Source organism: Sitophilus oryzae, unplaced genomic scaffold (assembly GCF_002938485.1).
Source record: "Sitophilus oryzae breed Bouriz unplaced genomic scaffold, Soryzae_2.0 scaffold_1218_pilon_pilon, whole genome shotgun sequence".
Taxonomy (NCBI): Eukaryota; Metazoa; Arthropoda; class Insecta; order Coleoptera; family Curculionidae; genus Sitophilus; species Sitophilus oryzae.
Genome location: NW_022145858.1, coordinates 831,678 through 848,248, shown reverse-complemented (window position 1 = coordinate 848,248; position 16,571 = coordinate 831,678). Strand labels below are relative to the sequence as shown.

The 16,571-nt window shown below is 31.6% G+C and overlaps 1 protein-coding gene across 1 annotated transcript; it reads right to left on the bottom strand.

Moving 5' to 3' along the window:
* Positions 1–11,356: 11,356 nt before the first annotated feature.
* On the bottom strand, positions 11,357–14,771 carry LOC115874089 (uncharacterized protein K02A2.6-like). Its single transcript, XM_030889154.1, has 4 exons — positions 13,932–14,771; positions 12,431–13,887; positions 11,879–12,362; positions 11,357–11,701 (listed from the first exon to the last, which is right to left on the bottom strand). Exons 1-4 carry the CDS (start codon positions 14,769–14,771, stop codon positions 11,357–11,359), a joined length of 3,126 nt encoding a protein of 1,041 aa, XP_030745014.1.
* Between the last annotated feature and the right edge of the window lie 1,800 nt (positions 14,772–16,571).

The following is a 16,571-nucleotide window of genomic DNA, read 5'->3' as shown; positions in this document are numbered from 1 at the left end:
AAAGGATGGACGACATCCATCAGCGAGTCCGCTTAAATATTCAAAGCGCTAGTGACCGAATGAAGGAGCACTACGACATTCAAGCTGAGCATGGGGGATACCAACCAGGAATTTGGTGTGGCTGTACAACCCACAGAGACGTCGTGGATTATCTCGAAGCTACAATCCTCGTGGGAAGGCCCCATACGAAGTCATGGATAGGATTAATGACGTCGTATACCGTATCAGAAAATTGCCAAAAAAGAAAACCGAGGGTAGTCCATTTCAACCGTTTGAGCCCCTAAGGCGAAATAGAAGATCGTGCTGGGACCGTGAGAACCTGCAGCTTTGATCCCCCCTGATTCGGAGATGTCCTTTGACGATTTCATGGCCCGATACAACAGCAGTGAGAAGGCTCGCTATGGTGTAACCAAAGAAGATCAACGAGACCTCTTTTCCGTGCCTCCCTGATTATTCGCTCGCTCATTGTGTGGCTCGAGATTTGCGGATGTCCAGAGGAATCGCTGCGACGTTCAATGAAGTTTGGGCGTGTCGAGGAGAACTACGCCGACAGGATCAGAGGTTAGGGGAAGCGTCTTGAGGCTAACCGACAATGCACATGGTCAAGCAAGAACCACATCTTCTACCTGGTCACCAAGGAATGGTCCCCTAGTAAGCCGACTTATCTCAATCTATGGAAGACCCTGATTGAACTGAGAGAAGCCCTGCTAAACAACAACATTGCACGATTAGCCATTCCGAAGCTGGCGTGTGGACTCGATGGTTTGAGTTGGCGTACAATCCGGAACATGATTGAAGTCTTGTTCAGATTTACGGGAATCCGAGATCCTCGTTTGCTGCTACAACCCAAAGCTGAGATCGGGAGAGAAAACTGTAGACTGCTATTTCTACCAGACTTCGCAATGTACCAGGGGCCAGCTTTGCAAATACCTTCATTCACCGTATACATCTCGGGACGAGCATGTACCTAAGAAGGGGGGGCAGTGTTGCGGGCCGGGTGGACTCGACCTAACCTCACAATATGGCCCGCCCTCGGATGACCTTAACATCGCATAGACACCGCAATGATTCATTCGTTCGAGAAGAATCGAGTCCCACTGGAATGGACTAGTACATACGAGAACATTCGAAAACCTTCTCTACGCACCTAACGATCTATGGACAATTCTAGAGTTCTTTACCTGCCGGTATAAAGCCGGCGGCCGTGATCTACAGGGGGCAGTTATAAATATACAGTTGACGCGCTAAAATTCAAAATAAATTCTTAGTTATAAATCGTTTGTAAATAGTTCTATAAGTCTTTTATCTTTATTATTTTTGTTAATTAGTGTTAAATAAATAGTGTTTAAATAAATTGTGACTTTCTATCCACACGGAACCGACGAAAAACGTAACAATACCAACAGAATTTACTCCACGACTCGGGATAAATACATCAATAAGTGTACCACGTATAAAGAAACGAAAATTAAGTTTTTCTGAAAGATTGCAACCGTACAACTTACGAAAATTAATAGTAAAAGGTGTACAACAAGATTTATATGAGGAAAAAAACCAAAAACAGCAGGAATATGAAAAAGAATTAAATAAGTCAATAAGAGATAAATCATTAACCGACTACTATGATCAGTATCATTCTTTACCACAAAAATATATAAAAAAATTTATAAACGACCCAAACAGTGATAAATCTGATGGTAAATTTCGGGTTAAATATGATAGGGAAATCGAAAAGTTTTCAATAGGTTATAAGAGAATTGATTTTAATAGACCTGATTTAATAATTGCTGGTAAAAAAGTAAAAGGTACTAAGGGACGGTTTGCTTTTTAATCAAAATGTGCCAAAGGTTTACACTAAAGAAGATGCTAGGAATTATACCAGATTCTATTCAAAACGAATGCTATTAAAAAACATTTTAATCCAAGTTTATCGACTATAACAAGTAATAATAATAAATTTAAAAAGATTTTTGAACCAATTATGATATATCAATTACATAACAAAGATTATAGTGACAGTGATGATGATAAGGATAAAATAGAATGCGGAATGAGTATGAACGTTTCAGATAATTCAATCGATTACGTTTACTGGGACGATCCTAATGAATTAGTGGCAAAATTACAATTGTTAGTTGCTTCTGAGTCAGCAGGCAATACAGCCGTTGGAAATGAAATTGTTTCAATTGTAGAAGAATCGCGAGAGGCAAATATATTATTGAGTAAAATGTTCGCTGCTGAAGCAAAAAGATAAATTGTTAATGAAATACATAAACCGGCAAGAATTAATTTTAAGCATAGAAAAGTTATTATTAAATCTTTATTAGATCTAATGCAAGCTGATTTAGTGGATATGAAGGAATATGAAAAGGAAAATCAAGGATACAAATATATTTTAGTGGTAATTAATTGTTTTCAAGTATGTCTGGACATTTCCCTTAAAATCGAAAACACAAAAAGAAGTGGCTGACAATCTTGAAAATGTTTTCAAAATTCAAACACCAATACATCTCTGTACAGATTCAGGTGGAGAATTTACCGGTAAAGAGGTTCAAGGATTGATGAAAAAGTATAATGTTGCCCACTATGTAGTATATAATGAAAAAAAGGCTTCAATTGTTGAACGAGTTAATAGAACACTGAAAGGTATGATGTGGAAAGAATTTAACATGCAAGGGACATACAAATGGTTAGACTTGATGAAAAACGTTGTAAATGCATACAGCAATAGAAAACATCGAACAATTGGAATGAAACCGGCAGAAGTAGCAAAGAAGCATGAAAAACTTCTCTTAAAAACTGTATTCAATAGGATAAAAATGACTACTACACCAAAATATCAAGTGGGTGATTATGTACGCATATCCAAGTTTCGAGGAGCATTTGATAAATAGTATAAACCTAATTGGTCAACTGAAATATTTACTATTAAAAAAGTGCAACTTACCAATCCAGTTACGTACTTGCTACAAGATGTAAATAATCAAGATATTAAAGGAGGATTTTATGAACTTCAGCTTTAAAAAGTGAAATATTCAGACATTTATTTAGTTGAAAAAGTGTTAAAACGAAAGGAAAAAAAGTTTTTGCAAAATGGTTAGGTTTTGATAATAAGCATAATAGTTGGATATCTAAGAATAATATTTCATAAATAAAACATATTTTATGAGTATCTAGCATTTTTATTTACTATCTATACATTGTTCAAGAATTCCTCTTAAACTATTTACACTACATACGTAATAAACAAAACATTTCCTACAACATTTTAACATTTTAGGTTTATCTCTAATTTTTATAACTTTACAATTGCAATAGACACAAAAAAATGTAATTATATCATTCTTTGGATCCATATCTTTTACTCTTCTATTAATAGCCATATAGTCCAACGCCTACACCTTTCACAATATAACATGCGTGATTTTCGAGGTGAAGTAGTCTCCAATTGTAAAAAATTGAACATTTTCAATCTTTAGTGCTTCTTATAGCTTCTTATATATAAACTTAAATGTAGTGGGGAATTACATGTAGATAAAACAAAATGGATCCAAGGGTAGTGTAATGTTTGCATTAAAATCATTAACTGATTTAAATTCTCTCTTTTGGAAAACTATAGGTTGATCTTCAACTCATTCAGTCAAATTGAATCTTCCACAATATATTTTATTAAATTCTCGTGGAGCAATTGGATAATAATTTTGGTATTCTCCTACAACCTGTCCTATATAACCACCATTCGAATTTTCAATAGGTCTATTGAGAGCAATTTTCTTATCCATATAGAAAGCAGGATACTCTTGTAATATAACTTTATCTTCATATTGTTCAAATAAATAAAATGTTCCATTTTCTGCAACACATACACTTTCATTTCCAACTTTTACGTTTCTCACACATCCACTGTCTAATGGTACTAAAGTTACCAAATTAACTGTACCAAAATTAATAATTGGTAAAACTCTTGCAAACATTGTTTTATTTATTTATTTACTTTACATTCAACAATTCAACATCAACTAAATATAAATCAAAAACTCACATTTATATATTATTAAATATAAAAAAAATCAGAGATAACATTTACCCCCTCTTATCAAATCGTTTTCTTTAAAATATAAAGACCATATCATTTTACTTTAGTAACTACAATGGTAACTACAGATATTTCACAGAAAGAGTCAGATTGATATGACGGGAAACTCTGAGGTGTAAAGATGGATTTACTGAGCTTCGGGTCGTAGATTCTTTTTTTGTTGAGTTTACCTCTAAGGTTTGTATTTCGACCTTTAAACAAATAAAGCACTTGTTGTTAAACCTGACTTTTATTTAACTGATTTAAACAAAGTAAAGTAAGAAAAGTAGATTTTTGTGGGAAAAACGTATAAATGTCTTATGTCAAATTCTCTTCTGTCATCCGTTAGGGATGGGCACTATCGCCAGTTTCGATATTGTAGGGATGGTCGGTTACATTGAGAGCTTCAAAAACAATTCTTTAAAAAAATTCCGAGACTAAATTTTGAAATTAATAGGTTAGTGGTAGCTTGTAAAAATCCTACAGATCTAAGCTATCCTGATTGTAAACGACTTGTTGAAAAATCACAAATACCTGACTTTCTTAAAGAAAAGATAAAGAAAAAAAAATTGATGAGATTGCAGATCGGTGTAACGGACAATAATAGTTATTCATAAGAATGGTAAATACAAGTCTTCCGCAAGAGGTATCAGACGAGATTCGTAAATGGCGTGAATTTAAAAGATGTCCAGCATTTAATTACGAGTGTGGTCGATTGTTAGCTGCATTTGACAATCCCGGTAAATTAACAGGCTCAGATTTAAAAAGGCTTACCGACAAATCTGATGTACCTGAATATGTGAAAACTGCAGTAAAACGGGACATTGATCATCGCCATGCTGCACATATGCGTAACATACCTGGACAACGATAGACCAATATGCATTTTTATAGAAGATTCAGTTATTTAATTAATTATTATGTTTATAATATATATATATATATATATATATATATATATATATATATATATATATATATATATATATATATATATATATATATACTATATATATATATATATATACAATATGACAGTGACCCACTCAAGACCAAGGCACCCTCCATAAAATCTGTGTTTATAGTCCGATTTTGATGATTTTTTTCAAATATAAAGTTTCAAAAATGTACTTTAGGGCTCAATGTCATGTTATTTCACAAAAAACAAGGCCTACTTAATAAAGTTTTTGTGGTGAAAAATTTGCAAAATCATATTAGCGATTTTTTTTTCAAAAATTTGAGTACACCCCCATTCGACATCCCCAAAACAGTTCTGTACCAAATTTCGTTTTAAAATATAATTATTAATAATTCTGCAGTTAAATTAAATAATTCCCTATTTTTGCCAATTTAACGATGAGTTATCAAGTAACCCTTGAAAAAAACAATCCACGACAACGAGTTTTATTACAAACAATGATAAAAAATACTACAAGCAACACAATAACCGAATAATAAGTTAAACATATTCAAATAATTCTAGTTGCTTCTACCAGCCCTTCATTCAGTTCAATACATTTATCGCATCTTCTTTCTTAGATTAACAGTTACATTCCTAAGCTGCTGTGGTGTAATATTTGCAGAAGCCTCTGTAATTCTAATACGTAATTCATCTACAGATTGAGGTCTAGACTTGTAAACTTGTTGCTTTAAGAAACCCCAAAGAAAGAAATCAAGGGGTGTTAGGTCCGGGGATCTCGGTGGCCACTCAATTAGCGGGCTATTTCGACCTATCCACTTATTTTCAAAATTTTCATTTAACCGTTCCTGACAACTGCCGCGTTATGCACAGGTGATCCGTCCAATTGAAATTTTAAATTCAAACGGGTTTGGCATGGTAAATTATGTATTGCATCCCAAAAGTCATTAATCAGAAAATTCAAAAACGTTGGACTATTCAAATTTCTTTTAAAAAAAATATGGACCATTGATTCTATCATCAAGTATGCCACACCACACATTTAATTTCTGAGAATACTGTCTTCTTGTATTGATCACCCATTCAGGGTTTCGACTGCCCAGAATCACTTGAATTTTGAGAGGATACTACTCCGTTTGTACTAAATGTTGCCTCATCACTAAATAAAATTTCTTTTAAGAAATTTCTATTATTTAAATACTCTGCTTGAGCCCATAAGCAGAATTCTAATCGTCTAACATCATCTCCGTTTTCCAAAGTGTGTAAAATCTTTGGTTTAAAGGGTTTAACTTTATTAGTTCGCAAACATCTCCTAATATTTTCCCTTGGTATATCCAAATCAACACTGGCGCCTCTAATGCTTGCACGAGGATTGTTACGAAAATATTCTAATATTTCCTCATTCCGCCTATTTATTCGATGTTCCGGCCTTCTGTTTTTAGTAAGTATTTTTGACACACAACCAGTTTCATTAAAAACTCTATTTATTCGTTGAACCGTGCTTCTACTTACTGCAGGTCTGTCGGGATGCCTGTTGTTAAATTCTCTGGCAGCTTCTCCTGCTTGAAGATAGTTATCACCCACTAAACGAATAATTTCAATTTTATCCCTAATATTTAATTGTTCCATAATGCAGATAATATTTCTTGATACAACACTTTTCTGCGTGCTATTAAATTAATATTCAATTCTACGCTGCAGAATTGACAGCTAATAAAACCCATTGTTGTGGATTGTTTTTTTCAAGGGTTACGTGATAACTCATCGTTAAATTGGCAAAAATAGGGAATTATTTAATTCAACTGCAGAATTATTAATAATTAATATTTTTTAAACGAAATTTGGTACAGAACTGTTTTGGGGGATGCCGAATGTAGGGGTGTACTCAAATTTTTGAAAAAAATCGCTAATATGATTTTGCAAATTTTCACCACAAAAACTTTATTAAGTAGGCCTTGTTTTTTTGTGAAATAACATGACATTGAGCCCTAAAGTACATTTTTGAAACTTTATATTTGAAAAAAAAAATCATCAAAATCGGACTATAAACACAGATTTTATGGAGGGTGCCCGGTCTTGAGTGGGTCACACTGTATATATGTATATATATATATATATATATATATATATATATATATATATATATATATATATATATATATCTGTTGATATAGAAGAAGTTTTGCTTGCTGTATCGGTGAGAGCCAGCCCCTGGACAGCCCACCTGATGAAGGGTAGGCCCAGAAACCGGTTGTGGGGAGTGGGCTTGGTTCCCCCCTTTACGACAAAGCAAAACAATTTTCTTTTTTACTTTTTATTTTTTTAATTTTTTCTCCACTTTCGATTTTTCGAAATTAGAGAAAATACACAGCTAAAAGGCAAGAAAATATTATTTATTATTTATATATATATATAATATATATATATATATATATATATATATATATATATATATATATATATATATATAAGTAATGAAAATAATATATATATATATATATATATATATATATAATATATATATATTTAATATATATATATATAAATATATATATATATATATATATATATATATATATATATATATATATATATATATATATATATATATATATATATATATATATATATATATATATATATATATATATAAATAAATGTGTTTATAATAAACATCGTTGTTTTTTTTTATCTTTTCTTATAAAATATATTTCACAAGGCTAGGCTTGGCTCGCACTATGAGTAACAGCGAAAAACATCCTTATCGCAATATTTACTGATAAAACCCGACCCTCGTAACCTCTCGTACACAATAATAACTTATCACAATATTTCGAGATAACCTTTAACCTATCAAAGTTCTTCACCAAACTGCTCTGACGTCACACAATTTACATTTACCTGCTACCTACCTAAACCACAACAATTAAGGCCCTCTTCAACAGCCTCTGGTAAATTTACAAGAACCCACAGGTACGCACGCAAAAAAAAAACATGTGAAAATCTTTGGTAACCTTCTTGGCCATCCGACTGTCGCAGTCCCGTATTAGTTTAACTACTAACGCATAGTAACGACTGCAGTTACTTTGTTTGGCTAGTATCATAACTTCGTTATTTATTATCCGATTGAAGAAATTTTAATACCAAAATGTCCGAAAGAACGCAGTAAGTGCCATTAATGTAAAAAATATTTTTTAAAAAAATGTCATTTACTTTGTTTTTATTTTGGACAGCCGAGCTGATAACGTAATAAGTGTACCATCATTTGTTGATTTGGGTAGATGTAGTTAAGTCTATGATAGTTATTATATTTGTTATGGGGTCTATCCTATATAATAAATAAATAAATAAATATGTTTGTGTCATTTTACCACAATTATAAATTTATACAAGGAACTTGATTCGTATTTAATAACTATAAGCTTAGTATAGAGCGAAACTATCAGTTCAATATTATTTTTATAACATAATATAGTAAAGAAAGATTTGATAATGTAGGTAATAAGAAAAAGACTTATAATACCTTTTAAATTACATTTCATTATACCATAAATATACCTAGAAAATATCAATATAAGAAAAATACAAAATAGGTACAGTAGATATAATTCAAAAAATTTATGATCAGTCATGCTTTGTGTAATGACAGAGACACAATTGTTATGGAAAATTACATTAAAAAGAAAAAAAATATCAAACATTTCAATATACAGGGTGTTTCAAAAAACATGTGCCATCACTCGTGGGGAGACTCCACACGTAAAAATAAGATTTATTTTTTATATCAACTACTTTGTTTCGTAGCTACAGGGTGTTAAAGTCTCAATATTTTTTTTTCGATTTATTTTTATTTATCCTTCCAAGTACTTTCAGCGTTTTGAATGAAATTTTGAGGGTAAAAGTTACTATAAATGCGACATATTTTAAACACAAGTTTTAAAGCTAAAAAAGTGTCGACATATTCACCAGGGACGTGCATATATATGGGACATGGGTTATCACTGAAATGATTTTCTAAAAAATCATGTACGCCTCTGACTTTTTCTTCTTTTGTTAGCGAAATAGTGTAAGCAGTTTAATGCCGATTAAAAGTTGTCTCTTGATATTTTGTCCATTTCGATGAGTCATCCTTGATGAGATAAACACAATTTTATTAATTTGCCTTGCCAAGTCTAATAACAATCTTTGTTAATTGTATTTTCATTTTAATTTTATTAATAGTGATTAATAAAATTGCGTTTATCTCATCAAGGAGGCCGAATTCGACAAAATATCAAGAAATAGCTTTGAATCTGCATTAAACGGCCTACAAGTTTGATATCAATTTTGATAACAAGTTTGATATCAAAACAAATAAAATCAGTGGCGCACATGTTTTTTTTTGAAAAATATTCCAGTGATAACCCATATGCACGTACCTGATGAATTTATCGACACTTTTTTAGCATTAAAATATTATGTAGCACTTATAGTAACTTTTACCCTCAAAATTTGATTCGAATCGCTATAAGTACGTGAAAGAAAATTATAATAAATCGAAAGATTATTAAGACTTTAACACTCTGTAGCTACGAAACAAGGCAGAATCAGACCTATGTTGATATGAAAATAAATCTTATTTTTACATGATGAATCTTCCCACTAGAGACGGCACATGTTTTTTAAAACACCCTGTACAACCAATACCAATAGGTGTATAACTCGTAAGAGATAATAACAATAAACTAAACAGTTGATTTTAATAATTACGTTTTATTAATTATTAAACAAGCCATGTGTTACAAGTTTATAACTTACAATGAACTGTGAACTGTCTAATGTCGTCGTTTTCGGCATTGACAGTATGGCATAACCGAAATTTATTAAATTTCTAAGCTACGAGATTAGGCAACTATACATACAGGTATATCGTGGGTTGCTCACTATACAGGGTCCGGCAATAGTGCGTCGGGCATCTGTAGCTCCTAGAATAAAAAACTTGAGAATTTTGTTTAAGTGCGAACCTAAAGTATGTGCCAGGATGTATTTCAAGAAAATATTTTAACTTCTATAGGGTGGCTCAAAAAAGTGTGAGTGGACCTTGATGATTTTTTTTAAATGGAATACCCTGTATATTATTGCATTTTTGGCTTCCTTTCAGATCACTTTACATAACCCTAAGATATGAATAAATATATTTTGATAGTTTCCGAGATATTAAAAAATAAATAAAAAATATGTATTTTTCAGCCCTTCTTAAAAAAATTATTAAAAATACAAGAACTGTCCTGAAATCAAAACTATATTAGGTATTTACTTTAGATGGTCTGTATTTACTTTGCTATAAATATGAAAATCGTAAATTACACAGAATGTTCAAAATTCTGCGCCAAACTTTCTAAAATATAAAATAATTTTTCCTTGTTTTTTTAACTGGAACACTTTGTATATTATTTTTTCAATAGACGGAGACTTAAAAAATGAACATTTTTTGTATTTAAAGTATTTCAAAATTTTTAACGGTTTTGCAGATATTTGCGGTTTTATATTTCATATGGCATTTTCCACAGTAAATTTTTATCAAAGCCACCCAATGATTTTTCTCTCGTATTTTACCATTGAAAGCGCCATATGAAATAATACTGCGCGTATCTACGAAACCGTTCAAAATTTTGAAATACTCTAAATACAAAAAATGTTTATTTTTTAACTATCCATCTAATAAAAAAATAATATACAGGGTGTTCCATTTAAAATAACAAAGAAAAATTATTTTATATTTTAGAAAGTTTGGCATAGAATATTGAACATCCTGTATGATATACGATTACTATATTTATAACAATGTAAGAACAGACTATCTAAAGTAAATACCTAATATAATTTTGATTTCAGAACAGTTCTTGTATTTTTAATAATTTTTTTAAAAAGGGCTGAAAAATACATATTTTTTATTTATTTTTTAATATCTCTGAAACTATCAAAATATATTTATTCATATCTTAGGGTTATGTAAAGTGATCTGAAAGGTAGCCAACAATGCAATAATACACAGGGTATTCCATTTAAAAAAAGTCATCAAGGTCCACTCACACTTTTTTGAGCCACCCTATAGAAGTTAAAATATTTTCTTGAAATACATCCTGGCACATACTTTAGGTTCGCACTTGCCGGACCCTGTATAATACTTTGAATATAAATATAATACCATATTATACATCTCCCCTTACAAGTTTAATTTTTTTGGTTTTTTAACTACACGTCCATATCTAGAGGTTTGAACTCTTGTATTATTAGTCAATAATGGTGATTCCAATTTTAGCAAGGGGGCATGCATTTCTGGTGTCTTATACTTAGAATCATCTAGCTCAGAATGACTATTTTTAGGTATAAGTTAAAGGGGTAACATCACTGTCAGTAGAATTAGAATTATCAGTTTCAGACTCAAATGAATTATCAGTTAACTTAAAAGGGTTTTCTGATGGTTTAATATCAATGCGGTTTCTTCTGATAGTGTTGCCTCTACAGTCTTGTAATACATATGATCTAGGACTATCATGTAACTTTTCAATCTTTGCCGGTTCCCAAACATTATTTCTGTTATTTAATACAGTAACATTGCAGCCCTTGTTAAGTGGTTTTAGACTTTTAGCATTTTTATTATAGTGTTGTTCATTAATTTTACGTTTAGCAAGTATTTTTTCTTTTACATTTACACACAACATAGGCTGTAATAAATCACATGCAATTGGAACTTTAGTCTTACAATTTCTGCTATTTAACAGCTATGATGGTGAATAGCCCATCCCTTTTAATGCACAATTCCTATAATTTAATAGAGCAGAACATAAATCACCTATTCCTTCCTCCAATGATTTTTTAAGAAGGTTTTTTGCGATTGCTACAGCTTTTTCAGCCAATCCATTTGATTGTGGATATTCTGGGCTTCGAGTGACAAGAGTAAAGTTCCAATTCTTAGCAAATTCTAAGAATTTTACACTATTATAAGGTACATTATCAGTGACAAGAATATCAGGGGCTGCAAACCTGGCAAAAACAGGTTTCATTTGAGCAATAATAGCCTCAGCACTTTTATTTCTTATAGGCAAAATCTCAAGCCAGTTTGAATAAGCATCGAACAAAACACAATAACTTTGATCAGCATATGTGAAAATATCCGAACCAACACGTTCCCATGGCCTTTCAAGTATTGGGTATTGTAAAAGTGTTTGCTTAGGATTTTTTCTAGAAAATTTTTCACAAATTTTACAGTTTTTCACATACGATTCAATATCTACTGTAATACCAGGCCAATAAAATGCTTTTCTGGCGTGCGATTTTGTCTTTTCAATTCCTAGGTGGCCTTCATGTAAAAGTTTAACTTTAGGTCTATAGCAAATATGTAAATTATATTTTAAAAGCTTAAGTCTCATTCTTAAGATTCTTGGGAAGCAGACTGTAATTCTTTTTTGAAAATTGATTCCAAAGGTTTGTGGTCGCTGTAAATTTTAGTAGGCATGCCATAAATAAAGTAATGAAACTTTTTTATAGCAAATACAATAGCCAATGCTTCTTTTTCTATCTGAGCATATGTTTGCTCAGTTTTGGTTAAACTGCGCGATGCAAAGGCTACTGGTTTGCCTTCTTGTAAAAGACAAGCACTCAACCCATCTTTAGAGGCGTCTGTCTCTATTTCAATGGGGATTTTTGAGTTAAAATATGTCAAAACAGGGGAATTGGTTAATAAATGTAGTAAATTATTAAAAGAATTTTTGCATTCTTCAGTCCACTCAAACTCAATATCATTTCTTGTTAAATTTCTTAAGGGTGCAGTTATTTTAGAAAGATTTGGTATAAACTTGCCTATGTATTTGACCATGCCTAAAAATCTTAAAACATCTGCCTTACACTCAGGCACAGGCATTTTTAAAATGGCTTCTACATATTTTTTATTAGTTTCAACACCTTTATGTGAAAAGATTTGGCCCATAAACTTAACACTTTCTTTTTTGAACTGAATTTTTTCTTTGTTAAATTTAAGGTTATGTTTAGTAGCCTTTTCTAATACACATCTCAGGTTCTGGTCATGTTCAGCCTCGGTGGCACCTGTAACAATCAAATCGTCAAAATACAGTCCTACTCCAGGTATATCTCCAAATATTTCAAAATTTTTCTTTTGAAAAACCTCAGGGGCTGAACATATACCGAACGCTAGTCTCTTAAATCTAAAACGACCAAATGGTGTACCAAAAGTCATAAGATCTGCACTTGGGCTATCCAACTCAACTTGCCAGTACCCATCCTTCATGTCTAGGACAGTAAAAAATTTTTTGTTTGTCAGTTTAACAGCAATATCATCACATGATGGAATGAGGAAGTGTTCTCGTTGTATAGCTTGGTTCAGATCTTTTGGATCTAAACAGAGACGAAGGTCACCGTTTGGTTTTTCAACAATAACCAGAGGGTGTACCCACTCTGTAGGTTTATCTACTTTTTCAATGATATCCTTGGACACAAGATCATATAACTTTTTTTTCAGAGGTTCTAGTAAAATATTAGGCACTCTCCTAATAGCATTTATTTTTGGTTTTGCATTTTGTTTTAATGTTATATGATGTTGTGTAGGAAATTTTCCTAACCCTTCAAAAACATTTGCATATTGACTAACTACATCATCTAACGTTTTAAAAACACTTGGTTTATTTAAAGAGTCTACTCGTTTAATCAGTTTTAATTTTAAACATTCTTGCAACCCTAACAGAGGAATTTTACTTTGGGCACTAACTACAACAAAAGGAACTTTTTCTACACACTCTTTCACTTTGCACTCTAGCACTACTTCACCAAAACATTGTAGTTTAAAATTTGGGTCACCGTAAACATCAATGTAACATTTGTCTTGCGTATAGGCAATCTTGGGGCAATTTTCTTTAAAACATTTAAAGGTAGTGTGCTTACCTCTGCTCCCGTGTCTAGCTTGAATGTTATAGGCTTACCCTTGATCCATATTTCCTTTGTCCACATAGTTTCTGTGTTATTTTTACTTCTGCCACTTGAGTTGATTGCACTTATGTAAAACTCATGGTCACTTTCTTCAGTTGACTCGGAACTTGACTCTTTGTCTACACAATTAACTTTCTTCTTATAGACTTTATTTCTATGACTGTCATTTCTTTCACTTTTATTTGGACACACCTTGGCAAAATGGTCACGACCTTGGCATTTTGCACAGGTTTTTCCGGCAGCAGGGCACTTATTTCCAAACTTATGTTTATAACCACAACTCTTGCAAGGCTTATTTGGGTCTTTATCACAGACTGGTTTATTAAAAGTTCTGGACTCGGTTCTGGATGTACTAGCTCTTACAGCATTTAGTCTTGATTCATTATCTAATGTCTTCACTTGGTCTTTACTAGTTTCTGTGGCTCTACAAACATCTATTGCCTTCGTCAGCTCGGTCAAGAAGCTATCGAAAGTTTGACCTTCTTTTTGTACAATCGTATTAAATTTTGCCCTTTCAAAAATTACATTTTTCTGCGGAGCACAATGATCTTCAAACTTCTTTTTTATTTCTGCCAAAATCTTATCTTTACCTGCCTCACACGAAAAACTATTAAATAAGTCTAGACCATCGTCACCAATTAAGGACAAAAAGCAAGCAATTTGTTTTCCTTCTTCCTTGGTATCTAGTCCGGTGGCCTTTGAAAACAAGTCAAACTTTTGAGAAAATCTCTTCCAGCTCTCTGAGATATTCCCGTCTAGCAAGAGCGGCTCTGGAGGTTTAAAATAGTTATCCATTTCTTAAATTTTCTGTTTACAAGCGGCACATACAACAAGCAATGAGCTCAACAGAAAAAACCAGTCGAAAAATTACTATTTTTCACACACTCGATGCGATACATAGGTTCACTAGCAACCTGACACCATGTATAACTCGTAAGAGATAATAACAATAAACTAAACATTTGATTTTAATAATTACGTTTTATTAATTATTAAACAAGCCATGTGTTACAAGTTTATAACTTACAATGAACTGTGAACTGTCTAATGTCGTCATTTTCGGCATTGACCGTATGACATAACAGAAATTTATTAAATTTCTAAGCTAAGAGATTAGGCAACTATACATACAGGTGTATTGTGGGTTGCCCACTATATAATACTTTGAATATAAATATAATACCATATTATACAATAGGTACTATTATTTTTGTGCTTGGATTTTTATAAATTTTTCTAATAGATTATTTCTCTTGTCTTCTATATCGTTATTTTTATTCACTGCTACCTTAAATTAATTCTCTTAACTCATTTAATTTGGCTTCCTCTAATTTTAAAAATTTGTTTTTGAATTCATATGTTCTATTCTGTTCTAATTTTCTTTTTGGAGTGTCACTGTTATTGGTCATTGATGAAGATGGAGTAGGTGATCTGAATATAGCTGAAGTTGATGAACTGGTTGTACAAGGAGTAGATGGATGAGTTGGTGTGTTATTTAAATCTATAAAGAAAGTTTAACTTCAATTAATGAATGAGATACATATTGAAGATACATTGAAACATAAAGGTAGAAGTGCCAACTTGTCATATAGAAAATACAAGAATGATATAAGAATAAAGAAAATATTATAAGGATGATATAATATATATTTCTTGTATTTTCCATATGACAAGTTGGTATATATTATATAGATCATGAAATAGGATGAATATTAGATTCACACCGACCTGTTACACTTGATACCTTTGAACTAATTGTTTGTCCAAAATTAATTGTTTTATCATCTTTGAATATATTTTGAAATTCTTCAAAGTAGGGCCATAAAATTTGACCTCTTCCTGTAGATTTCTTACTATTATTGTCTAAAATTGTTTTGAAAGTCTTTTTCAGATTTTTAAATTTATTGTCCAATAAACCTTCCGAGACTGTGTACCCCTTCTTAGCAAAAACTTTTTTGATTTCTAGCCATAATAATATTTTTTTAATTTTTGGATCCCTAAATTTCTCTTTTCTAATTTCATACGCAGATAGCAGTAGTTTTATGGATGCACTCCAATTTACAGTAGAGTTATCATTTTCATCATTAACCTAAGCTAAACCTAGAATAAAAAAAAACTAAACCTAGAATAAAACTCTTAATTTTAAATTAATAAAATATATACAACAGACCTTCTGTTGGTAGCGAAACCTTTTCCTCATGAGTTGTATCATCCACATTAATTATCCCTAAATTGCTTGAATTTTCTGTAAAATACTGAATTGCAAATTCAGCTGAAATCTGAACACACATTTTCACTTACCATTACTTTCTAGCAGATCATGCGTTTCTGCATCTTCAAAGATATTGTAAATAATATTATTGAAAGCATATGAACAAGAAAATTTATTATAGTTATCCATTATCTGTTAAAAAATATTCAATATTCATGCAAGTACAACCAGACAATCCGCGGTATAATCAGATAAGCAATTGTCAGACTAAAATGAGGAAACTTATGAGGAAACAATTATTTTCTTAACACCCACATTTAACAGAATTTTAAAATTTTAACCTTGTAAGCACAGCGTTGAATCCTGTGAAGCACACACAGAGA